General features: G+C 43.2%; 1 protein-coding gene across 3 annotated transcripts in view; it reads right to left on the bottom strand.

Annotated features, from left to right (window-relative positions):
* SMG6 (SMG6 nonsense mediated mRNA decay factor) overlaps positions 1 to 25,955 on the bottom strand; it is a 237,758-nt gene that overhangs the window by 127,411 nt on the left and 84,392 nt on the right. For all 3 annotated transcript variants that reach the window (XM_032846751.1, XM_032846750.1, XM_032846752.1), the window contains exons 11-12: positions 5,000 to 5,116; positions 3,263 to 3,431 (exon numbers count right to left, since the gene is read on the bottom strand). In XM_032846751.1, the coding sequence (XP_032702642.1) occupies positions 3,263 to 3,431; positions 5,000 to 5,116 (286 nt within the window). The remainder of the gene's footprint in view (positions 1 to 3,262; positions 3,432 to 4,999; positions 5,117 to 25,955) is intronic.

The following is a 25,955-nucleotide window of genomic DNA, read 5'->3' as shown; positions in this document are numbered from 1 at the left end:
TGGACCACGTGCCCAGCTGCAGATTGAGCCCTTGCCCAAAGATGGGCAGCAGCTTGCATATGCCGGCAACGGGCCATTTGCTACAGCATCCAAAGAGAAAACAGACTCAGCACCTCAAGCAAATGAGGCCCAGCACTTCCTGTGTGAGCTTTCCATTTCCTCAGCCAAACAAAAGCCAAAGGGAGTGGGAGAGGGAGGAGGGATAAAGGGAGACGGGTCACAGAAGAGAGTTAAAGGACTGATGGCCGGGATATGGATAAACAGGGGTTGGGTGGACCATATCTAAGGGACCTGTGGTTGCGAGGTGAGGTGACCCAGGGAAAGCCCAAGCTCCAAGGACAGATGGTCTGCCTCCCCACCCCTTGAGAGGAAGGGAGGAACACTCTGTGACCCCTGTGCAGGCTCAGAAGCAGTGGCTTCGGATACTTGGAGAGCTGAGACCTTCCTTGTCAGTTTCTTTCCAAAACTGCAAATTGCCTAGTCGGCATTATAGATTAACAGCCCGAAATGTTTGAGGCTGTACATGTTAACTCTTTAGAGAATACTGCCGGGAAACGGCCGCCTCTAGCCAGCAGTTGAGTCCATTCCTTTGTGTGACCCCAGCCGCCTAGCAGACGGCTCAACCCTGGCTCCTAAGGCTTCAGCCTGGGGCGCATTTGGGAACCTAGGAGGGTTCACGGGAGGGTGCTGTGAACATTAGCCACACAGTTACGGAGCTAGGGCTGGGAGAGAAGGGGGAGAGAAAGCACTGGACAGTCCAGGGGAGCTTCTTGGCATGAGGAACAGGGAAGAAGTTTGAGGAAGAAAAGGGTAGAAAGTAGCACACAGTCCACACAGAAAGGTCAAGAAACTACTAGCTGGAAATCTCTCCTGCAGCCTTCCCTCTGTAGGTCACCCATAAGTGGAGAGACTCACATGGGCAGCCCCCAGCCCAGAGAAGTACCATCGGTACTAGCAGCCTAGGTCTCCTCACTCTGTCCTCCAGTATGTTCCCCTCCCAGAGCAGAGCAATGAAGAAGAATGAAATGCTGTGCATGGATACTCACGCGCTCTCTCTCTCTTTCTCTCTCTCTCGCTCTCTCTCTCTCACACACACACACACACACCCCCAGCACAGGCCTAAAGGAGCTGAGTACACTGCACCTCAAAACAGAGCACGGGGCGGGGCGGTGGGGGAGAAAGGAAAAGGAGAAAGAGAGAGACAGAGCCAGGAAGAAAGAGAAGATGGAGGGAGGGAGAGAAATAGACCATCAACAGAGTTGACCAGAGATGGGCAGCACCAATGCGCACACACATCAAGAAACAATTGTGCAAATATGAACACACAGTAACACTAACACAAGAAAAGAACAGGACACAGAGAGACCAGGAGTCAGCCAACTTTCTGCAAAGGGCTAGACGGTAAACATGTTAAGCTTTGCAGACCATAATGTCTCTATTGTAACTACTCAGCTCCACTGCTGCAGTGCAAAAGCAGTCACGGACAAAGTGTAAACAAATAAGCATGGCTGTGCTCCAATACTCCAATATGACTTCATGGATGCTGAAATTTGACTTTCCTAATAATTTTCACAAGTCATGAAATATTATTCTTTGGATTTTTTTTTTTCAGCTGTTTAAAAATGTAAACCATTCTTAGCTCCTGGGCCACAGTTTGCTGACCCCTAATACAGACAGACATACATGAGAGGCAGATAAATAGAGGCAGGCAGGCAGGTACACACCAAGACAGGCAGAGACAGGCAGGCTACAGGTGACTCCAGCAGGGAGACCCAGACGAGGCAGGCGGAGGCAGGTAGATTCAGGGAGACCCACATTCACAAAAATTCCCCTTCCAACACACAGATGTTGACTGACACACAGAGACACAGTCACAGACAAACACGGACATGGACATAGGCAGGCTTAGACACAGATACTCAGGAACATATACACACACTCCCATACATGGAGACGTGGACAGGACCAAAGCACACATGGACTGACATGCACCCAGAATCAGAGACAGCCATAAACAGACACATTGGAACAGACTCTTCATGGAGATACATGAATCCCTCAAAGAGACCCCTACACCCAAGGCTAGAAGAGACACAGACACAGCACACAGAACCATGTGGACACATATACATGGACAGACATGTACGGGTACACCAGAAGACCCTTAGGTACATACAGACATTCACACTCAGACACAGATAGACACCCGGACATACACAGACAACCAGAGACAAAGAGGCACACACAGAGATAGAACCCACGCACAGATACGGATGTAAGGAACAGCTATGCATATTGGGTGGTTGGGTGGCTCAGGCAGTTGAGCGTCTGACTCCTTGTTTTGACTCAGGGTCCTAGGATTGAGCTCCGAGTTGGGTTCCCCACTCAGAAGGGAGTCTGCTTGTCTCCTCCCTCTCTGCCCCTCCCCCCACTCACACTCTCTCTGTCAAATAAATAAATCTAAAAAAAAAAAAAAAAAGAAAAGAAATAGCCACACGGTTACACAACTATATAAATATAATATGCCCTGAATCGTATACTTAAAAATGGTTAAGATGACAAATTTTGTTACATATATATTTTACCACAGTTTACTAAAAGAAAAGAAAAAAGTCACACAAACATACAAAGAGATCTACATAAACACACCCAGGCAGACACACATACTCCCCAGACCAACACACCCCACACCTCAAATGCTGTGACAGATAGCACATGGACACACAGAGACAGGGAGATGGGAAACGAAATGAGTGGAAGACAGAGGTGTGCACATTCACACCACTGCAACATGTGAGAGGAAGGCCCAAGCAGAGTGTGGAAGGCAGCACAGGAAGCAGCAGGACACAGCCTGAAGGACGTGTGGAAAGAAACTAAAAGGGAGAGTAAAAGACAAGGCCTCGCCTTTACACGGACACATGCCCACACTCGACACACACCCATAGAGGCAGCTGCAGAGACCGTAGACATGAACAGCATGAAGTGAGAGCAAGAGCAAGGACAAAGATCAAAACAAAGCAAGCTAGAGAGAGAGGAGGACAGACTGAGAAGAGGAGGAACAGACAGGATAACGGAAAAACAGCCTAAAGTATCAGGGGACAAGGAAGGTGTTCAAAGAAGTGAAAAAGCAAAGTTCAAGTGAGGAAGGAAGAGAAGAATAAGCAGGCGGTGGGAGGAAAGAAACAGAGAACCAGGAGGGTAGCTGTGGGAGCACACGTGGGCCAAGGCCAGCAGGGACAAAGGAATGAGCAGGCTGACTCACTGTGAGGGAAGGTCCAGGGACGTGGGTGGAGGATTCCAGGTGTCCGGGTAGCCGAGCATCCAGTCCGACCAGACTTTCACACTGGGGAGCAGTTCCTTAAGGTCCGGGACGAAGGAAGACACCTTGATGTCATCTTGGTCATCCTCATCCTCAGGAGAGGACAACTGAGCTGCAGAGGCAAAGGGTGAGAACTGGGCCTAGGTCTGCTGTGGCCCACGAGTGAGGCCTGGGGCGCTGGGATGGCAGCAAGCTCTTAGGGAAGGGAGACCAAGTCCACAGGAAAGCTGGGCCCAGAAGCCGAGGACAAGTGCCAGCATCACCTAAGAGGATTCTGAAAAGCAGGACAAAAAGAGAACCAGTGCACTGAGTCTGCTCCTGCAGACAGCTGTTTCTGCTCTACCTGTGGCCTGCTGAAGTGGCCACTCCAGCCTCTAGCCCCCCATTTAGCTTTCCTTCAGCACAGCAGTGAGATGGTACCAGAGTTCCTGCCAAAACTGCATACCCTGAGTCTGACCATGAGAAAATATCCGAGAAACCCAGACTCGGGGATATCTGACAAAATAAGTGGCCTGTACGTTTCAAAAATGTCAAGGTCATGAAAGACACAGAAAGACTTCAGAAAACCATTCAATGCCAGACTGCAGGAAACTAAAGGGACACGGCATCTAAATTGCAATGTGTAAACCTGGGGTGGGTCCTGGACCAGAAAATGACTTTTTTTCAGGACAACTGGTACAAACTCAATAAGGTCTGCAGATTTAACAACAGTATTGTATCAGTGTTGGCTTCCTGATTTTGATAACTACACTGTCATGTAAGGGAACGTCCTTGTTATTCGGAAATGCTCAGTCAACCATATGGGGGTAAAGGGCTACCACATCTACAACTTACAATCAAATAGTTCAGAACAAAAGCATCCGTGTGTGTATATAAAAAGAGAGAGAACTTAAAGCAACTATGGTAAAATGTTAACAAATGGGGACTCTGGGTGAAGGGTATGTAAGAGTTCTTTGTATAATTCTGGCAACTTTTCTATAAATTCGAAATTGCTTCAAAATAAAAAAAGTTACCTCGACCCTCCCTCCCAAAAAAGGCAGCTCCAGAGTCTGGAGGCATTCACAAAATTGAAGTGGCAGGGGGACAGGAGAGAGGCCTCAATACTCACCAATACTGATCCAGGAGCTCAGAGAAAGGGGCAATCTTCAGCCCTACCTTACATGGCTCAGCAGGCAGTCCTAGATTTCTAAGGGCAACCTTCATGCATATGGGGACACTGATCAACTCAAGGGTTAAAAACAGCCTGTGCTCTGGTTCAGTGAGTCGTCCAAGGTGGCTGGTCCACAGTGGTTACAACACCCACCAGTACCAGACAAATAGGGACACAGAGATAGAGCAGGGAAACCAAAACATCAATTATGAACAAAAACGGAAAAGCTCTTTGCTGGTTTTCTAATGTTGCAGGAACCCGCAGCAGCTCATAGGTACAGTGAAAAATCTTAACTACTAGAGAACAGGGGGAGGGGATAGTTCCCCCAAGGACAGAGGGCTACAGAGGTAAAGGGAAAGCAAAAGGAGGTGGGGCTAGTTAGGTAGGCAGAAGGAAGAGGGGTTACTTGAGCAAGAGTATCAAGTAGAGGGAGGAGATGCTGAGAAGGCAGGGTGGCATCCTGAGCTGGTCTGCACAGGGCCCAGGCAGGAGAAAGGCCATCAGTCAGGGGGGGTCCCTCCTCTGCTTACCTTTGGCAGACTCCTTGAGCAAGTAGGTGCAGCGCCGCACTAGGAGAGAAAACATGGCCAAGCCCAATGCTGCGGCTTGCTCCTGGATCACAGAGCGACACTCCTCGGAGAAGCAGTCTGAGGAGAGACAAATGAAACTTCATCAGTGCCCTGGGGGGTCAAGGGCTACTCTTCTCCAGCTTACTAGGTGCACTTCCTTGGTCTTGTCACTGAGCTCCTTTTCCTCATCTAAGACTGGTGGTAGTAGTATTTCCTCTCTCAAAGCGTCGCCATAGGCTAAGTAAAATAGTGCACATGAAGCATTTACCGCAATGGCTGGTCTATGGGTAAGCACTTGATAACATTATGACAGGAATCCCCTGTGTAAATTCGGCATTGCTTCCCCAGGACCAGGTACCCCAAGGTGGATAATTTGGGCCAGAGCTACAGACTCTCTGTATTTAGTTGGCTACTAATAATGTGAAGCTATAGTAACAAGTCATATTTAATTCACTCAGTTCCTCTCACATAGCACTAGGAGTACAAATATCAATTAAGATCACAAAAAATACAAATTTAAGTTATCTTCTTGAATCACTAACCTTTGGTTCCATCCTTACCTTCCATCACTCCTCCACTTACAAACAACCTGTTTTCGCTGAATGAGTTAATTGTACATGGGAAAATGGGCATACGATAAGCACTTAACCAATGGTACTTTTTATTTCACAAATTCTTTCCCCCAGGGCTGAAAAAGAAATCTGGCTCCCAATACCAGCACCCTCTCCCCCTCACTTTCTCAGCCTGGCTGACTTCCTTCTGGCTGCGGGTCAGCAAAAGGAGGCACCTTGGTGGTGGCCAGAGCTATTCTTGGGCAGGAGCTACTACATACACTCTCAAAACGCTGTCTGAACCTATCCTTGTCAGTGGCCTGCCCTGATGGCCACTTAATCCAGACTTGAGAGGAATGGGTGACAAACAGAAAACAGCCATCCAATTGCAGCCTCAGAGGCGGAGACACCCAATACGCACAGGAGATGGAATGAGGCACCCGCTCACTTGCTCTGGCATCAGCTAATCTGTTAATTCCCTCTGTAACACAGGAGAACGCTCAGCATCCCCAAGTGTTAAAAGGATAATTAGCCACCACATGTTTGATCTCTGTGCCTGCCTGCACGTTAACCTCAATAGCCAGAGGGAAGCCCTCTTGCCTCTCTCCTCATTGACACTAGTCTCCTCAATGGGGCCTAACTTAAGTCTTTACTCCAGGAGATGCTACACAACCACAGTTATTCCTAGCCGCCTTGGCCACAGGAGCAAACATGACTGGGAGTATTCAGAGCCAGCCCCAAACCACTTTAGAGAGCCCTGGGAGTGAGAAGGAACAGGCTGCTGCTCAGAAGGTCGAACATATGAATAGCATCAGTGTAGCAAAGTCTGTTGTGGCTTTCCTGCCATCCTTCCAGATGCCCACTGGTCCCAAATGTCATCCTCTAACTTTCCAACTCAACTGCAGCAGGCAGTAAGGAAGTGGTAACAATCCATGTGATTAGAATAGGTCACTACTCTCATTCTTCTTCTGGTAAGGCCCCCTAAACCTCCGCTAGAGAAACCAAGACACCAGCATCCAAGAATCAAGAGGGGAAAGGGTAGAAAGCAGGCAAGGGGAAGATATGTATGCCATCCTAAGAAAAATGGCAGCTTCTCCCCTCTATCTCTTACTTTGGGCAGGATCACTGTCTGTGCTGCCCCAGCTCAGCCCAGGCCCCTGCCAAACACTGCCAGCAGGCTGCCTCTAATTAGCAACAAGGCCAGCCCAGAATGGGGGCTTAAGTCCAGAACAGAGGAAGCTAGAGTAGTATAAGGAGGGGCCACATCCTGGGAGTTGACATTAGTGACTCCTTAACAACTGGGCATCTTAGGCATAAGTTGCCTGCACATAGAAGGCCCTGAAAAGGCACAGAAGGGGGTGTCTTAGCTCGAAGAGACTGGCATTTTGAGAAGCCCAAGACTACAATAAGATACTCTCATTAACCTGGATAAGGATAAGATGGGACAAAGGGAGATTACTTTCACCAAGCCCATTTCTATTTTTATGACAAATGGCAATCGCAGGCCAGGCTATTTCTCGGAGGGCAAAGTTGTGACTAGGGCTCAAGGGGGAGAATGAACTGCTTAAAAACAATGATACTTTTGGCCTCTGGGGAGTCAAAGTTGACTTTCTTTCTTTCTAAGATTTTATTTGGGCGTCTGGGTGGCTCAATTGGGTAAGTATCTGTTTTTCACCTCACGTCTGCCTCAGGCACCAAGTTGGGCTCCCTGCTCGGTGGGGAGCCTGCTTCTCCCCACTGAAGCTCCCCCTGCTTGCACTAAGAAATAAATAAAATCTTTTTTAAAAATTAAAATTTTAGGGGCAACTGGGTAGCTCAGTGGGTTAAGCATCTGCCTTTGGCTCAAGTCATGATCCCAGGGTCCTGGGATCGAGTCCTGCATCAGGCTTCTTGCTCAGCAGGGAGCTTGCTTTGCCCTCTGCCTACCCCTCTCTCTCTCTGACAAATAACTAAATAAAATATTTTTTTAAAATAAATAAAAATTAAGATTTTATTATTTGAGAGAAAGAGAGAGAGAGAGAGTGAGACAAAGAGAGGGAGGGCAGGGAAGGGCAGAGGGAGAGGGAGTCCCAAGCAGATTCCACACTGAGCATGGACCCTGATACAGGGTTTGATCCCATGACCCTGAGATCATGACCTGAGCCCAAACCAAGAGTCAGATGCTTAACCAACCGCACTATCCAGGCCCTCCGCAGTGTGGCTTCTTTTTTAAGCCTCCTGCAATAAGGTCTGGAGATCAGGAAGGTAGAAACAACAGTCTCTTTGCTGTAAGTGTGGAAGAGCTCAACTACTTCTGAGCAGCAGCTGAAAAGGCAGCTTCATGAATGCTTTAGTGTTAGCCACAGAGCCTCAAATCTTCATCCACCTCTTTCCGCCTCTCCATAAAGGGCCTGACAGTACTTCCCTGAAGTGGTCTGCAGGAGGGACAAACCACTAAGCTATTCTGCTCTGATGGTGATATCACTGCTATATGGGGTCAGAATGCCTGGGTCTCAGTGAGCCTTCTGACCACGTCACAGAGAATACTTTCTGCAAGGGCTGCCCACCCCCACCATGGTTCGGTGGTACACAAGCACGTACTGAGCACCTACAGTATGCTTCACCCTGTGCTGGGTATTATGGAGAACACAGCTACAAATAAAACAGAGTCCCTGCAACCTCAGGACCTTACAATTGGGTGAAAAAAAACTGCTATTTACCCAAGTAACCATCGCAACTCAGACCCAGAGCCTCCAGTGAGAACTATATTAAGTGCTATGGCATCTTCAGAGATACTCTTCACCTCGAGCAGGCTTCTGTAGGCTAGCAGCCATAAGATGCCACTCCTTGGGAGGTATTCATTCTCATACAAGTGAGGAGGAAAACAGCATCCAGATTCCCAGAGTCCACCCACTTTGGGGGTAGGGCTAAGAAACTGGCCCTAGTCTGACAAATGCCCATATATATCCCTAGAGTTGGACTGGGTCAGACCAACAAATGATGTGGGGTGGGGAAGGAAAAAGCATTGTTTGCCTTGGTATTTGCCTGGTTCCTCTGGCTTTGTGTCAGGTAGCAGGAGCCTGACATGAGCTGAGGAACTCATTAACACTGTGAAATAGCCTTTCCCCTTCTTTCCGAAAGCAGGCTCGCTCAAGGGTTTAGGGGGACGGTTTTGGCTAAGCAAGTCAGACGGAAATATTTCTTACCAAGAAAGTCACCTGAGGTCTGAACTTGATTCTGTCCTTTCCCACATGTTCTCAGATGGGCAGATGACCAGAGCTCCCACTATTCCTGTGCCCAAATACCTGCACAGGCAGAAATAGTCTTCTCACTCCCATGTAACAGGGAGACTCTCTCATTTTTCTGAGAACATATTCATGGAAAACATAAACCAACTGTCGTCAAAGTTGTATGAAATCAGGAAATGGAGCGGCCGGGAGAAGGCTGCCATGTGGCCGGATGTTATGTATTTCTAATTAGTGCTATACATCTTTCAACAGCAAGTGTCCTTCTGCTGGGAAACACAACACACTGCCCTTGTTATTGTAACTGTCAGAGAAGTGCTTAAACAGATAATCTCCAGGAAAAGTGATAAACACGTCCCCTCTCCCACCCGTGTGTGCGCGACGGTGCTGCCAAAGCAAAGCTGTGCTTGACGGCTCCAGGATGGCAAAGCATCCTCCTGCAGGAAATGGGAATGAGGCAGAAGGAAGGGGAGAGGGAAGGGGAGGGGGGGCAGGCCCACCTGCCTGGACCCTCTGTGCCCAGCCAAGGGACAGCAGTTCAGCTCTTCTGATCAGCTCCTGGGTCAGGGAGGGCACTGGAGGCAACCAGTACCCGTTAAGTATATGTGCTGCCGAAGCACACCAGTGCCCGTAAGGATGAGGTTTGGCTAGTCACAGAAAAATCTGGCAGCAAGGAAATAAGCAGAGCTTCCCTGATGCACACAGCCAGCTTCCTGGCAAGGGGATGACAAGAGTGCCGAAGGGGAGACACAGGACAGATGACACAGAGGTCTGGTACCCTGACCAGAGCAGAGAGATTCAGAAGCCACTGGGGTCCACTAGCCATTCCAGGAGAGAGAACCAACTATTTGCTCAGCTGCTTCACTAATAGCTGGAGAAAAATGCAGGCAAGACCACTTTATTCACTGACTCCCTCCCCACCGGCTCCTCCCAAAGACAGGAAATGAATGGTCAGTCACCTCCAAACTAACACCACCTGGAGGTGATTTGTTGGCTCTTATCTTTCAGACATAGGGCTGCTTTTCTCATGAGTCAGTCACCAGTCAGACACAGGGCTGGCACAGTTCCTGAGCAGCCCACCAAAACCTCCTTGTCTGCAGGAAGTGGGCAGTGAGAGCATCTTTCGACTGCTGCTGTTTGGGCTACAGAGTTCCCCTGTGGCAGTTGCTGACTGGAGGAGGGATGGAAGAGGCAGTCATTGTATAGAAACCAGATAAAAGCCCAGAGCAAAAGCAGAGCTCCAGGCCATTGGGGCATCGTTTTATTCCCCGACAAGTAAAATGAATGAGTGAGGAAAACCAGGCACCAACAGACCAAGCAAATTATTCATGCATAATGGCAGAACACAGGTTGATCCAAGGCTGGCCATGAACAACGCATCCCCAAATGGTACAGTCGCAACAAAACCAAGGAACACGGAAGGTAGCGTTTCCTCCCCAAGGGCCCCTACTGTCATGCCTCCTATTCCTTTTTGTAGGATTGTAAAACTGACTTTTTTTGGTGGGCAGATGTGAGGGCAAAGAAAATCCCAACCTAACAAAATGACCTCTCCTGGGACATCTGGGTGGCTCAGTCAGTTAAGTGGCTGCCTGGGCACCTGGGTGGCTCAGTCAGTTAAGTATCTGCCTTTGGCTTAGGTCATGATCACAGGGTCCTGGGATCAAGTCCCACATCTGGCTCCTTGCTCAGTGGGGAGCCTGCTTCTCCCTCTGTCTCTTCCTGCCTGTGCTCTCTCTCTCTCTCTGACAAATAAATAAATAAATAAGTAAATAAATAACTTTTTAAAATAATGACCTCTCCCACTAGTTACAAAGTTATTTATTCAGCCCAGTGGTGGAGGATATGAAGGAAAATAAGATCCATCCATAAGAAGATGATAATCTAATGAGGAAGACAGGAAGAATACACAGACTCAAATAACTGTAATTCAAGGAAGATGGAATTAAGATGCTTTCTTTCACCAGAGGGAAAGAAAATCATCTCCAGCTAGGGGATAGCCGAGAAGGTTGCACGGAAGAAAGCACTTCTGAGCAAGGCTGCAAAATAAGAACAAAGCTGGAACAGGCAGGATGAAGGAGAGACTGCGTGTTCCTAAGGAGGCACGAAGGTCAGGGCACACCAGGCACCCTCCCACATGGCAAGCGAGGGACTCAAGAGTGCCACCACACGGGGACCACAAAGCACCGGGCCTGCAAGGCCACAGCAAAGAACGCAGACCTAAGTTGGCACGGGGTGAGGAGGGCATCTGCTCGAGGTTTCCAAATGAAGCACAGGTGAGTGTTTTATGATGATTAATCTAGCCAAAACATTAAGGATACATTAGGGTAGCTGGAATAATATAAAAGGAGCAGAGACTTGTTGGGAAGCCAAGTTCAAAGTTGTTTGAATTGAGAGAAATTATGTGTAGTGTACTTTGTAAACTTTATAATGCCAAGTAAATGTAACATCTTTCTTATAGGAGCTAGAAGAGGGAACAGACAGGAGTGTGTGGTGTGAGAAATGCTGCCGAAGGAAAATCAAGAACGATGGAAATGATGTGTGGGAGGGAAGGGATTCATTGGAAGGGGCCAAGGACTCTTACTAATAATCTCGGCAGGTTCCAGAGGATCCTGAGACCTCAAAAAGGGTAACACCTACCAAAGGAGGTCCAGGAAAGGGGCATAAGTTTGGGATTGCAGAACACCTGGAGGGAGGGAGGTATGCATCAAGGAGTCCCCAGGCTCCCACCCACTTGGCTCTGAGCCAGACCTGTCTTTCCAGAACAAAGACACTTCAGGGGGTCAGAAATACTTGAGGAAGACCTTGCATGAGGAGGCCTGGGGAAGTCTGAACTGGCTCTCCCTGTGGAAGCCATTAGATATTCAGCACTTCATTTGTTTCCAATTCTTGTATGAGTGCAGCTCCAGGCTGTGGGGTGAGAGGCTCCTCTCTGACGTAATCAGGAAGCAGCTGCAAAATTAAGGAATCCCTCATGACATCATAAAAAGGGTCGATGGTTTACTGGGGAAAGTATAAAAATTAATTACATATTCCCACATGAATCCTTCCCCTAAATCTGTACACACTCCTTCCCACTCCCACATACTCTCTCATCAACAACATCCCAAAGCCACCTCACTGATCAGGGTACAAAAGAGCAAACAAAACCCAGGAAGACAAAGTTCTCTGGTGTACCCACTGTCTGCCCCATACATTTAGAACTTAACAAGTGACAGCTTGTCCTGGAATTTTTATACATACAGCATGCTTCCCCAACAGAACTATAAGCCCCTTGAGGACAAGAGCTATGTCAAGACTTCACATCCTTGAAAATTAGCACCATGACAGGGTTCAGGACATATGTACTGTTCACAATAGTAGGTACACTATGCCTCTCATTTGTGAATCCTAACCATAAATGACATGATCCCACTGTGGCCTGAAATAATAACGAAGATACATTGAGACCTGTGTTAGGCATACTGTGTGTGTGTGTGTGTGTGTGTGTGTGTGTGTGTGTGTGTTGTGTGTAAAATCTCAAAACTTCACATAAGATTTGCATAAGAGGTATTATTTTCCCTCTCTGACAGTTGAAGAAACAGAGCCAGAGAAGTTAAATGACTTGCCCAAGGTTACAACGCCAGTAAGTGTCAGCACTGAGATTTGAATTCAAGTCTGTCTGCTCTTGTACCTACACTGTTTCCATACTTGATTGTCACATGCCTGTGATTCAAGCTGCAAGCCCCAAATCTTCCTCTCTTTTCTGTGAATATAAGAACCTTAGAATCTCCGTAGTTCTGCACAAAAAGCTCTAAGGTAACAACTATGTGGAATCTAAAATAAAAACAATATACCATTTTAGGGTGCTTGGATGGCTCGGTCGGTTAAAAGTCTGCCTTTGGCTCAGGTCATAATCCCAGGATCCTGGGATGGAGCCCAATGTCGGGCTCCCTGCTTATCTGGGAGTCTGCTTCTCCTTCACCCTCTTCCCCTCCCTCCCGCTTATGAGCACACACTCTCTCTCTCAAGAAATAAAATAAAATAAATAAAATAATAAATAATAAAAACACCATACCACTTAAAATAACACCAAAGAAAACAAAATACTTATATATAAAATATTAGCTATTTTAAATATTCAATCTAACAAAATATGTACAGCATCTCTATGTTGAAAATTACAAAATACTGATGAAGGAAATCAAAGAAGACCTAAATAACTGGAGAGATTTACCCTGCTTGTATGCTGGAAGACTCAACATTGCAGAGATGTCAATTCTCAACCATACAGATCTATACATTCAATGCAAATACCATTAAAATCTCAGCCAAGTTTCTTGTAGATACAGACAAGCTTATTCTAAAATTTACATGGAAAGGCAAAGGGCCTAGGATAGTTAAAACCACTCTGAAAAAGAACAAAGTAGAAGGAAATCGTTCTTCCCCATGTTAATTAAGTCAAAGAAAGGAGAGCCTTTTCAATGAATGGTGCTAGAACAATTAGATATCCACAGGCCAAAAAGCGAATCCTGACCTAAGTCTCACGTCTTATGCAAAAATTAAGTGACAATGGATCAAAGACTTAGATGTAAAAACATAGGACCATAAAATTTTTAGGAAAAAAATGAAGAAAATCCTCAGGACCTAGGACCAAGAGAATATTTGGACTTACTGCCAAAAGCACAATCTACAAAAAGTTAAACTGAGATACTGAACCTCATAAAAATTGAACACTTTTGTTCTGCAAAAAACGGTAAGAGGATGAAAAGGCAAATTACAGACAGGGACAATATATCTATAAACTACAAAGGACAGGCATCTAGATGATATAAAAAACTCTTAAAACTCAACAGTGAGAAAACAATCTAATTAGAAAATGGACAAAAGACACAAGCAAACATTTCACCAAAAAAGGATATACAGATGAAATGTAAGCACATGAAAAGATGTCCAATATCGTTAGTCACCAGGAAAGTAACACCTAAAAGTACAACGAGGTATCACTACATATCTACCAGAATGGCTAAAATATCGAATAGTAATGATACCAGCAAGCTGGTGAGGATGCAGAGGAACGGGATTACACAACCTGAGCTGACTGGAAGGTAAAACTGGCATAGACATTCTGGAGAATAGTTTGGCGGTATCTTCTAAACCTAAAAATGTACTTATGATATGATTCAGCAATTATCTTGGGCATTTATCACATGAAATGAAAACCTATGTTTGCACAAAAATCTGTACACAAATGTTCATGGCAGCTTTATTCATAACAGCCTAAACTGGAAACAACCCAAATGTCCTTCAACTGATGAACAGTTAAACAGACAGTGAACATCCACAGCACAGAATACTACTCAGCCATAAAAAGAAAAGTGATATGTACAATAACCTCGATAAACCATCAGGAAATTAAGTGGAGCCAAAAAAGCCAATTTTAAGAGGTTACATACTATATGATCCCATTTATAGAATATTCTTGAAACAAAGTGATTATAGAGACAGAGCACAGGGGTTAAGATTTGGGGAGAGAAGGGGATGGGGTATTTCTAAAGAGGTAGCCATAGGGAGCTCTGCAGTGTTGGGACAATTCTGCACCTTGACCGTGTGCAGTTACAGGAAGCTACCTGTGTGATAAAATTGTACAGAACTATATATACACATGTGCAACTGGCAAATATATACCTGTATGAATGTGTAACTGGTGAATTGAGTAAGGTCTGTGGACTGTACCAACGTCAATTTCATGGGATCAATATTGCGCTAAAGTCAAAGATGCTAACATTAGGGAAGGAGGGATGAAGGGGACACGGGACCTCTCTCTACATTTTTTTACAATGTCCTGTGAATCTATAATTATTTCAAAATATAAAGTATAAAACCACTACGCAGACCCCCCAAAAGATCTAAGATTCCAGAAACATTTTTCTTTTACAAAGAACAGGGCTTCTTAGACATTTGGGGGGCATTTTCCCAATGAGCAGATTACTCTGCACAGACGCTGTATAGGGCCCCTCGGTTGCATCTTGTGCTGTCCGGCCTAAGCTGCTGGAGGCTACTGTGGCTCTTTATCTGGATTGAGCAAGAAACTGCCAGGGGCAACCAAAAGGAAAATAAGAAAAAAGACGGGGAAGTTCACTGAAGACAGAACTTCTATCTACAGAATAAGGAGTAAAGCAAGAGAACTTCATCATCAGATCAGTAAAATCTGTGTCAAGCAGCAGACTGGAGGTGATGAGAAAGTGAAGAAAGATGACAAGAAGAACAAATTGCAGAAGCTAAGTGAGCTGTTTAAACATGTTCTTGCTGCTCAAAAAATAAGGAAAGGTATAAATCTCAAATCAGTGGTATGTGTAATCCACCAACAAGGATAGTCAGGGGAAAAAAGTTACTTAAAACATGTTGCTTAGTGCTGTTTTCTTTTCTTTTTTTTTTTTTTTAAAGATTTTTATTTATTTATTTGACAGAGAGAGATCACAGGTAGGCAGAGAGGCAGGCAGAGAGAGAGGAAGGGCCGGGGGGAAGCAGGCTCCCTGCTGAGCAGAGAGCCCAATGTGGGACTCGATCCCAGGACCCTGAGATCATGACCTGAGCCGAAGGCAGCGGCTTAACCCACTGAGCCACCCAGGCGCCCAGTGCTGTTTTCTTCGTAAGTGAAACTGCTTACGCATTTTCAGCATGCAATGCTTTGGACCGTTAATTGGATGGATATTAAGAAGTTTTCTTTTAACTGGCAGTATTAGCCTCAATACCATGTGAAACTATCTTTGTCAATAAATCTGTAGACCAAACTTCCAAAAAAAAAAAAAACCTTCACTCAAACAAATAAGCGCGCGTGCGCACACACACGCACACGCACGTGCGCACACACACGCACACACACACACACTTGTCTCCAAAAGACAGAAATGAAAAGAGAAGCCACAGAGAAAATTTTCTTCCTGGGAGAAAATATTCGCAAAATACCTGACAAAGGACTCATCTCTAAGAACTCTTTCAACTTAATAAAACAAAAAAATGAGCAAAGAAGATATATGGATGACAAATAAGTACGTGCTCAACATGCACTTCTTATAAAATGCTCAACATTATCAATCCTTAGGGAAATCAAAACCACAAATACAACTCCATACCCACTAGGATGGCTGTACTCAAAAAGAGAACAAGTGTTGCTGAGCACATGGGAGTATGGGGAACTCTTACTCACTGCTTTGGGAATATAAAATGATACAGCCACTTTGAAAAGCAAGTGGGAAGTTTCTTAAAACCAAAGTTAAAACACTCATTTACCAAGTGACCTGGCTATACCACTCCTAGGAATTTGCGTAAAAGCGGTGAAAGCATATGTCCACAAAAAGATTTACACTTGAATGTTTGCAGCAGTTTTATTCCAAAATAGAGCAACCTTGAAAATACTCAAATGTCCATCAACAAGAGAATGGATAAACAAATTGTGGTATATCCATACAATGGAAGACTACTCAGCAACAAAAAGGAACAACTGAATCATTCAACAACAAGTATAAATCATTACTGTGGAATAAAGAAGACAGGCCAAAAGACAGAGAGAGAGAGAGAAAGGAAATACTGTCAAATTCTAGAAAATAGAAACTCTTCTATAGTGACAGAAAGCAGATCAGTGGTTGCCTGGAGATTGGGAGGTAAAGTTAGGGAAGAATGGATTACCAAGAGGCACAAGTAAACTTTTCTGAGTGAAGGGTATGTTCACTATCTTGACTGCGTTGATGGTCTCACAAATGTATACATATGTCAAATTCATCAAACTGTACAGTCTACATATGTATAGTTTGATGTACATCAATCAGATCTCAATAAAACTGTTAAAAGATTTTTTTTTACATAACAGTGCCATTAAAAGGCCATTAGTCTGACTCATCACTTAAGATTTTAAGAAATCATAACTTAGAGGCTGATTTGATAAAGCTGGACATGTACTGAGTGCCTAATACACAATTTGACACTCAGGAAAACGTTGCAAACTGGCACCGCTATCTGCAGTTTAGAGACAAGGAAACTAAGCCTCAGAGAGGGTAAGTTAACTTTCTTCATCAAGGTCACACAGCTGATAAATATCTGGGAAAAGAATTCAAACATGTGATGTGGTTGATTCTAAAGCTTATTATACCATTACAACACAAATGCTACCTTCTGAAAGTGACAAAATGATCTCCACAAGTGCTAAGCCTTCTCCAGACGATAGCCTGGCTTACCCTCCTCCTTTATATGACGCTCTATGGCCAAGAAGTGTCCTGGGGACTCTATCAAAACATCTTGGCAAGACAGACAACAAACCATTTCTGCTCTCTACAAGGAAAAATGAAAGCACTCCTAAAGGAGTGCTTTCATTTTTTTCCAGAGAATACCCATTTTATAAATGGTACACTATAGATTTCCTGGAAAAGGAAGGCAGGCAGGTAGTCAGGCAAGGAGGGAGGGTGGTGGGGTGGGGGGGGGCAGAGAAAGAGATAGAGGTAGTGGGGAGTGGAAAGAAAGAGAGAAAGAAGGAGGAGGAAGGGTGGGCAGGCAACCAGTCAAAACACACTCTGGCCATTTCCACTTTAGTTGTGTCTCTGGATTGATATTTTTGTCACTCTGAATTTCCTGCCTGATCCAGGGTTATTCAAATACACGTCCCCTTTTGGGCAAGAAGAGCTGCTGCAAGCGGAATGGCATGCTGGCACCAGCTAAGTCCCTCAAGGATGGGGCCCAGGAGAAGAGTGTCTGCCATTCCAGCATCTCATCCGGAAGATTTACAAGTTAATCTTGAAGGACAGAGTTTCTGCGTCTACACTGCTTACCAGAGGTTTTGCAAGGCTTTCTTCTCTCAGAATATTTGGGGGAAGCAAAGCAGGAGTGAAAAAGATTAGCAGCTTCTTAATTGCATTAGGCAGGTAAGCGTCCCTGTGGAATTCTATTAAGAAAACTGGGGTATCTTGTGTCAGAAATTATTTAGGGTTCTGGAGGAGAAGAGAAGTGAAGTAGGCTTCCTAAAAAGTCATACCCATGAGCCAATCTAGAAGGAAACTTTTGCTGTAGCAGTGAGAAGGAATTAATAACACCACAACCCTTCTGACGGAGTAGACAGGTTTGGCAGCTGATTTAGAAAAACAGCTTGAAACCCATTTTTGTTGGTATGAAGCTTCAGGAGCACTTGGGGACTAATGTAAAAGTTAATGAGAGATAATGCCTGCAGACAACCTGATTCAGAGAAAGCTCCTTTAATACAGCAGGCAGAAGGTGGGGAAATGCTCAGCTTCCATTTTAACAGATTAACTCAATTTTTTTTGTTTTATGGCTTCCTGAAGTATTTTTAAAAGAGTATGACAGGGGCAACCGGGTGGCGCAGTGGGTTAAGCCTCTGCCTTCAGCTCAGGTCATGATCTCAGGGTCCTGGGATCGAGCCCCGAATCAGGCTCTCTGCTCAGCAGGGAGCCTGCTTTCCTTCCTCTCTCTCTGCCTCCCTCTCTGCCTGAGAGGGGAGATCTCTACTTGTGACCTCTGCCTGTCAAAAAAAAAAAAAAAAAAGAGTATGACAGAGTTTGCAAACAATGCCAAAATAAGACAATTCTGAGACAGGTAGGGCACAGAGGTACCCAGGATAGGAAGGATCTCTTGGACTCCTTCTGAGAAGCTTCCAGAACCCAAAGATTTGGGCCATCAAACAAATCTTGAGGACTCAGTACTAAAAAATGAGGCCAATGAGAAGACATAATTCTTGGGTGTATTCCTTGTGAATATCCAAATCTGCACATTCATCACACTCTACTCTAGTAGCTCACTCTAAGAAGTTCCTCAAAGCTTTATAATTCAAGATCAATGCCCAAAATAGATTGAGCAAGCAATGACTTCGTTCAACCTCCTCCCCTATGGATCATATAGTTTTTTTTTGTTTTTTTTTTTTGTTTTTTTAAAGATTTATTTATTTATTTGACAGACAGAAATCACAAGGAGGCAGAGAGGCAGGCAGAGAGAGAGGAGGAAGCAGGCTCCCCGCTGAGCAGAGAGCCCGATGCAGGGCTCGATCCCAGGACCCTGGGATCATGACCTGAGCCGAAGGCAGAGGCTTCAACCCACTGAGCCACCCAGGCGCCCCATGGATCATATAGTTTTAAAGTAGAAAAGGGGTCAGCAGAATAATAGCTAAATAAAGCAGTTATGCCAAGGAAAGGTAGCACTTGATGAAGGTGACTAGAAACCCAATGAGGCATCAGCTAGTCCTCTGACTTAGAAGCTCTAGAAAAGACATCCCGTTTAGTAACAGCCATTCTAAATTTGTAATCAGTTGGCTAACTGGTTAATTTGTCAACAATATAAACTGAAACGTATAAACATTATTTTCAACTAAATTTAATTATTTTGTTTATATTTATTCCTTTATACCTCATCCCACAAAAGACTTGTGAAAACTTAGGGCAAAATCACCTATAATTAAGTAATGTTAAAGTAGATGTAGAAAATCAGGAGAAAGAAAAAGTAAAATACAAATAAGTCAATCAGGTGCTATGAATAAACTTAAAATTTACCTCTAATTTTCCTGGCAGCCAAAGCAAAAATGGAAACACCAACAGTTGTCATTATTGGGAAAGAATAAATATATCTAAATAATAATAAGAATTAGAATAAATATTTAGAAAAAATATAAATTATATCTAGATAGAATTAGAACTAGATTAATTAGAATAAATATATCTAAATAATAAATAACTATAAATATACAGTTGTCATTATTGCGAAAGAATAAATTTATCAGTTACTCAGGAAAAACAAATCTTTTCTCAGCACTGAGTTCTCAAATCATTTTTTTAACACGGACTCTTTGCAAGGGATACTGTGTGAAAAAAATTCAATTTACTCTTGAAAGGGGCGCCTGGGTGGCTCAGTGGGTTAAAGCCTCTGCCTTCAGCTCAGGTCATGATTCCAGGGTCCTGGGATCAAGCCCCGAATAGGGCTCTCTGCTCAGCGGGGAGCCTGCTTCCTCCTCTCTCTCTGCCTGCCTCTCTGCCTACTTGTGATCTCTGTCTGTCAAATAAATAAATAAAATCTTAAAAAAAAAAAATACTCTTGAAAGGTCTTTACAGCATGCGGCTTTATACTATCTACTGTTAAAAGATACCCAAGAAAAATTATCCGGAAGCTATTTGTATGGTGAGATAAAATATGTAAGTATCACAATCTAACAATGTTTTTCCAAAAACACAGATATAGTAGTATTTTATATACTGACAGATTAGGTATACAGTGCTTTAAGAAAATATTTTTTTTAATTTTATTCATTTCATATTTCATGATGAAATGAATATTTATTTACTTCATATTAATTTCATATTCATAAAGGCAGAGGCTTTAACCCACTGAGCCACCCAGGCACCCCCCCATTGTCTTGTTCTTGATCTGAGAGGAAAAGCTTTCATTCTTTTAGCCTTGAGTGCTAGGCTTGTCATTATAGGGCTTTTATTATGTTGAAGTATCTTGCAGAATTCTACACCTAATTTATTAAGAATTTTATCATGACTAAATATTGAATTTTTTGGATGCTTTTTCTGCATCTATTGAGATAATCATATGATTCTTTTCTTTCATTCTAATAATGTGATGTATCACATTGATTGATTTGCCTATATTAAACCAACCTTGCATCCCAAGAATAAATCCCACTTGACCGTTGTGAATAATCCTTAGTATGCTGTTGAATTCGGTTCACTAGTATTTTATTAAGAATTTTTGGATTTGTATTCATTAGGGATATTGGCCTGTAGTTTTCTTTTCTGGTTTTGGTGTCAGGATAATGCTGGCCTTGTAAAATGGGTTTGGAAGTGTTCCCTTCTCTTTGTTTTTTGTTTTTTGGTTTTTTTTTTTGAAACTGTTCCAAGGATTGGTGTTAATTTCTTTAAAATGTTTGGTAAAATTCACTAGTGAAGTGATGTGCTCCTGAACTTATCTTTGCTGGGAGATTTTGATTACTGATTCAGTGTCCTTGCTAGTAATTAGTCTATTCAGATTTTCTATCTCTTTCTGATTTGGTCTCGGTAAGTTGTATGTTTCTAAGAATTTTTCCATTTCTTCTAGGATGTCTAGTTTGTTAGCAGATAATCTCTTAAAATCCTTTGAATTTCTGTGGTATCAATGTCATGTCTCTTTTTCATTTATGATTTTTTTGTTTTGGGTCCTTTATATTTTTTCTTGGGTTAGGCTGCTAATGGTTTTTCCATTTTGTTTATCTTTCCAGTGAAACAACTCTTAGTTTGGTCAATCCTTTCATTTGTTTTTCTATTCTCTATTTCACTTATTTCTCCTCTAATCTTTAGTAGGCCCTTTTTAAGAAGTAAAGCAGTGCTCTATAAATAAATCTGTTAGGTCTTTTCAACTAGCAGGTCAATTCTGTCCTCCAAACGTAGGAAACCTCACAAGAAAATGAAGTTGGATTGGTGCTTAAAAACTGTTTGGCAGGGAATGCTAATCCCAGAATTATAAAGCTTTGTTCTCTGTACCAGTGTTCAAATATTAAATTTGGCTTTTAAATCTCTTTGCTTCATAGTTTGTTGTTGAACTTTTTGTTTTAGAAATATCCCCATAATGTACAGAAATTAAATTTTACAGATAAGACAATTTCCCATTAGTATCTATACATCTATGTTATATACATGTATATACATATATACACATAAGTATATATGTATATACATATATAATATATACATATATGTAATTATATATCTGTATTATAAATTATATTATTTATGTTATATATATATTTATTATATATATACATATATTTTGAATTGTCATTTGGTCCTTTAAAACAAGAATCTCTTATAGCATATGATAGCATATGTCACTTTCTCACTCATCTAGGGTTTTTCTTTAAGATTTTAGAATACTTCAGTCTTTAGTCATGAACTGCATATAGCACTTGCACTCAGGTTTCTCTTACTCTCACAGTCTTTCTGTCACAGACTAAGTGCTGGGCAAACAAATGCATTGAACATGAGGAGTCTCTTGCTTAAAGAAACCCTTATGGATCCTTTTGAAGTAAGAATCATCATCTCCTAACTTAGTTACTACTTTAACTTAGTTTTAGAGATTTTCTTAGGGGCACCTGGGTGGCTCAGTGGGTTAAAGCCTCTGCCTTCAGCTCAGGTCATGATCCCAGGATCCTGGGATGGAGCCAGTGGGCTCTCTGCTCAGCGGGGAGCCTGCTTCCTTCCCTCTCTCTGCCTGCCTCTCTGCCTACTTGTGATCTCTGTGTGTCAAATAAATAAATAAAATCTTAAAAAACAAACAAATAAATAAATAAATAAAAAGAATAAGACAATGGTGCCCCCTCTCACCCTCCTACTCAACTTAGTACTGAAAATCCTACCTAGAACAATTATGCAAGAAAAAGAAATTAAAAGTATCAGAATTGGAAAGGAAGAAGTAAAAGTGTCACTCTTTGGATTAAAGTAAAAGTGTCTCAAAATGGATTAAAGACTCCAAAAAATGGATTAAAGACTTAAATGTAAGCCCTGATACCATGAAACTCCTGGAAGAAAACACAGGAAAAAAGCTCCTTGATGTGGGGCTTGGTAATAATTTTTTGGATATGACACCTAAAGCACAGCAACAAAAGCAAAAATAAACAATTACATAAAATTAAAAAGCTTCCGCATTGCAAAAGAAATCATTCACAAAGTGAAAAGACAACCCATGAAATGAAAAATTAAATTTGCAGACCATATATCTGATAAGGGATTAATATCCAAAACATAGAAAAAATTCATATAGAAATAAATGAGTAAAACTTAAAAAAAAAAATTAAAAACTCATACCTCCCAACAGCCAAAAAAAAGGACAAAGGCCCTAAATAGATATTTCTCCTAAGAATATATATGAAAGGCCAATAGGCACATGAAAAGATGCTCTATATTACTAGTCAGTAGGCAAATGCAAATTAAAACTACAATGAGGGGCGCCTGGGTGGTTCAGTTGCTAATCGTATACCTTCTTCAACTCAGGTCATGATCCCAGGATCCTGGGATCAAGCCCCACATTGGGCTCCCTGCTTGGAGGGAAGGCTGCTTCTCCCTCTCCCCCTCCCCCTGCTTGTGTTCCTTCCCTCGCTGCATCTCTCTCTGTCAAATAAATAAATAAAATTAAAAAAAAAAACAAACCCCACAATGAGTTATTACCTAATGCTTGTCAGAATGGCCAGTATCAAAAAGACCAGATGTAACAAATGCGGATGTGGATGTGGAGAAAAGGGAACCCTTATGCACTGTTGGGTGGGATTATAAATTGATGCAAACACTGTGGAAATAAGACTGGAAGATCCTCAAAAAAATTGAAGTAGAAGAGCACCTGGGTGGCTCAGTGGGTTAAAGCCTCTGACTTCAGCTCAGGAAATGATCCCAGGGTCCTGGGATTGAGCCCCACATCGGGCTCTCTGCTTGGCAGAGAGGGAGCCCCGCCCTCTGCCTTCCTCTCTGCCTATTTGTGATCTCTGTCTGTCAAATAAACAAATAAAATCTTTAAAAAAAATGTGAAGTAGAACTACCATATGATCCAGCAATTCCACGTATATCCATGGGTAATGAAAATACCAACTCAAAAAGATACCTGGACGGCGCCTGGGTGGCTCAGTTGGTTAAGCAACTGCCTTTGGCTCAGGTCATGATCCTGGAGTCCCGGGATCAAGTCCCATATCAGGCTCCCTGCTTGGCAGGGACTCTGCTTCTACCGCTGACCTCTCTCATGTTCTTTCTCTCTCTCTCTCTCCCTCTCAAATAAATAAATAAATCTTTAAAAAATTAAAAAAAAATACCTGGATCCCCATGTTCATAGCAGCATTATTTACAATAGTCAAGGCATGGAAACAACCTAAGTGTCCATCAATGGATGAAAAAAAAAGTTGCAGTGTTTATGTGTATAAAATGGAATATTATTCAGCATAAGAAATTGGAAATAGGAAATCCTACCATTTGCAACATAGAGGGACCCAGAAAGACATTATGATAAATGGATCAGAGAAAGACAAATACTGTACAATTTCACTTATATGTGGAATCTAAAAAAATATATATATATATAAAAAAGAAACAACAACAAAAAACAACAAACTCATAGAGAAAAAGATGAGACTTGCGGTTACCAGAGATAAGGCACTGGGGAGCAGGCCAGGGGTTGGAGAAGGTAGTCAAAAGGTGAAAACTTTCAGTTGTAAGATAAATTAGTACTAGGGGCGCCTGGGTGGCTCAGTGGGTTAAAGCCTCTGCCTTCAGCTCGGGTCATGATCTCAGGGTCCTGGGATCGAGCCCCACATCGGGCTCTCTGCTCAGTAGGGAGCCTGCTTCCTCCTCTCTCTCTCTCTCTCTCTCTCTCTCTCTGCCGGCCTCTCTGCCTACTTGTGATCTCTGTCTATCAAATAAATAAATAAAATCTTAAAAAAAAAAAAGATAAATAAGTACTAGGGATGTTACATACAACCTGATGACTATAACTAACACTGCTGTATGATTTATAGGAAAGTTGTTAAGAGAATAAATCTTAACGTTCTCATCACAAGGATACATTTATTTTTCTTTTATTCTTTTTTTCTTATGAGAAGAGATGATGTTCGCTGAACCTATTGTGGCGATCATTTCACAATGCCTATAAATCAGACCATCACACTCTATGTTTTAAACTAATGCAATGATGTATGTCAATTATTTCTCAATAAAACTAGGAAAAATTACAAAGGGAGGGATACACCAAAAGACCGTGAATGAAAGGAGCCAAGAAGAAATGAAACGGCAAACCTGTTTCTGTGGTCCTAAATGGCCAATTCTCCTACCCTTACTGTCCAAAGCCCACTTCTCTCCTCCCTGTTATTTAAGTCCTTTCTTCAAGTTCTTTCTCCCTCCCAGCCTCCATCTTCTCTCCAGACGTTTTTTGTTACCACTCCTCCTCCCTCTCCCTGCAATACCTTGCTCAGCCTTGCTGTGCTCACAGCCCTGTGCTGCCTAGGGACAAGGTAAGAGACAGCATCCTTCACGGGTTCTGTCCCAAATATCAACCTGCCTTCTCAGTCCCACAAGTCCCAAAGATTAGGAACTAAATGGGAAATTCCATTAAAGGGAAATTCTGGAACTAAGAATCAAACTATGCAAACAAGAGAGTCTCCTTCAGAGCCCAGCTGAGATTCTGAAGACCAAAAACCAGCAGAAGGAGAGCACAGAGCAGTTCATCTTCAACGAGTTGTCACTTGGGTGTTCTGAAGGTCAGGGCTAACTTACAGGTATGGAAACCACTGCACCAGTCAGAGCCATGGAACCAACCCCCAAACCATTTCCATCTGTCCTCAGAGTGTGCAGGTGATTCCTGACCTGCCCTGACCTTCCAGGAGATTTCCACCCAGAGGACACAGGCCCTCAATAAGCATCCTTCTAGTCTTTCCTTGTCACCCCTCCTACCACCAGTGTCTCCCCTGCCATCTCTGTTTCCTCTCATATTGTCACCCTATTCTCTCTTCACTACACTCATCCCTCCTTTAGGCCAAGTCAGGAATCTAGAGAAACACAATTCAGTTGGTTCTCAGGGTCAGAGAACATGCAGTCTGTCTCTGAATTAGCTTCCAATAAAGGGATCCTGGAGCCAGTTATGCATTCTGGTGTTTCTTATAAAGCTTTCCAAAAGAATAAAGGCAAGATGCAACCGTCCTCCTTCTCCCCACCCCCCCCAAAAAGAAACCTGTACTGTGCTGCCTGATAAACTACTTCTATCTGCAACATACACCAGGCGCATGGCTCAGAGCTGTCCCAGCACAGGGTGCACAAAATCCATCAAGCATCCTCACTAGGTTGGAAATCCCACTAAGGCAGGATCTACAGTATGGACTCCAGTAACTCCCAAGCACTTCCCACAGGGGCTAATCATCAGAGATAATCTGTTCTACGTAGTATGCCAATAAGTCCTGGATTAATCCATTTCCTTGTTCACACAGTCAGCCTTTACTAAGTGGCTACTATATGCAAGGCCCTGTGTTAGGCATTTTGCTTTCAGAGATGACTCAAACGTGAACTGGACCCCCAAAGAGCTGAATTCTAATAGGATTCACACATGTAGTTAACTCTAAATCAAAAGAGAAAAGTGAAAAATATCTTAAGACGTAAAGATAACGTATGA

Source organism: Lontra canadensis, unplaced genomic scaffold (assembly GCF_010015895.1).
Source record: "Lontra canadensis isolate GAN:19392208 unplaced genomic scaffold, GSC_riverotter_1.0 scaffold180, whole genome shotgun sequence".
NCBI classification, from domain to species: domain Eukaryota; kingdom Metazoa; phylum Chordata; class Mammalia; order Carnivora; family Mustelidae; genus Lontra; species Lontra canadensis.
The sequence above is the reverse complement of the archived record's forward strand: the minus strand, read 5'-3'. Positions and strand labels throughout refer to the sequence as shown.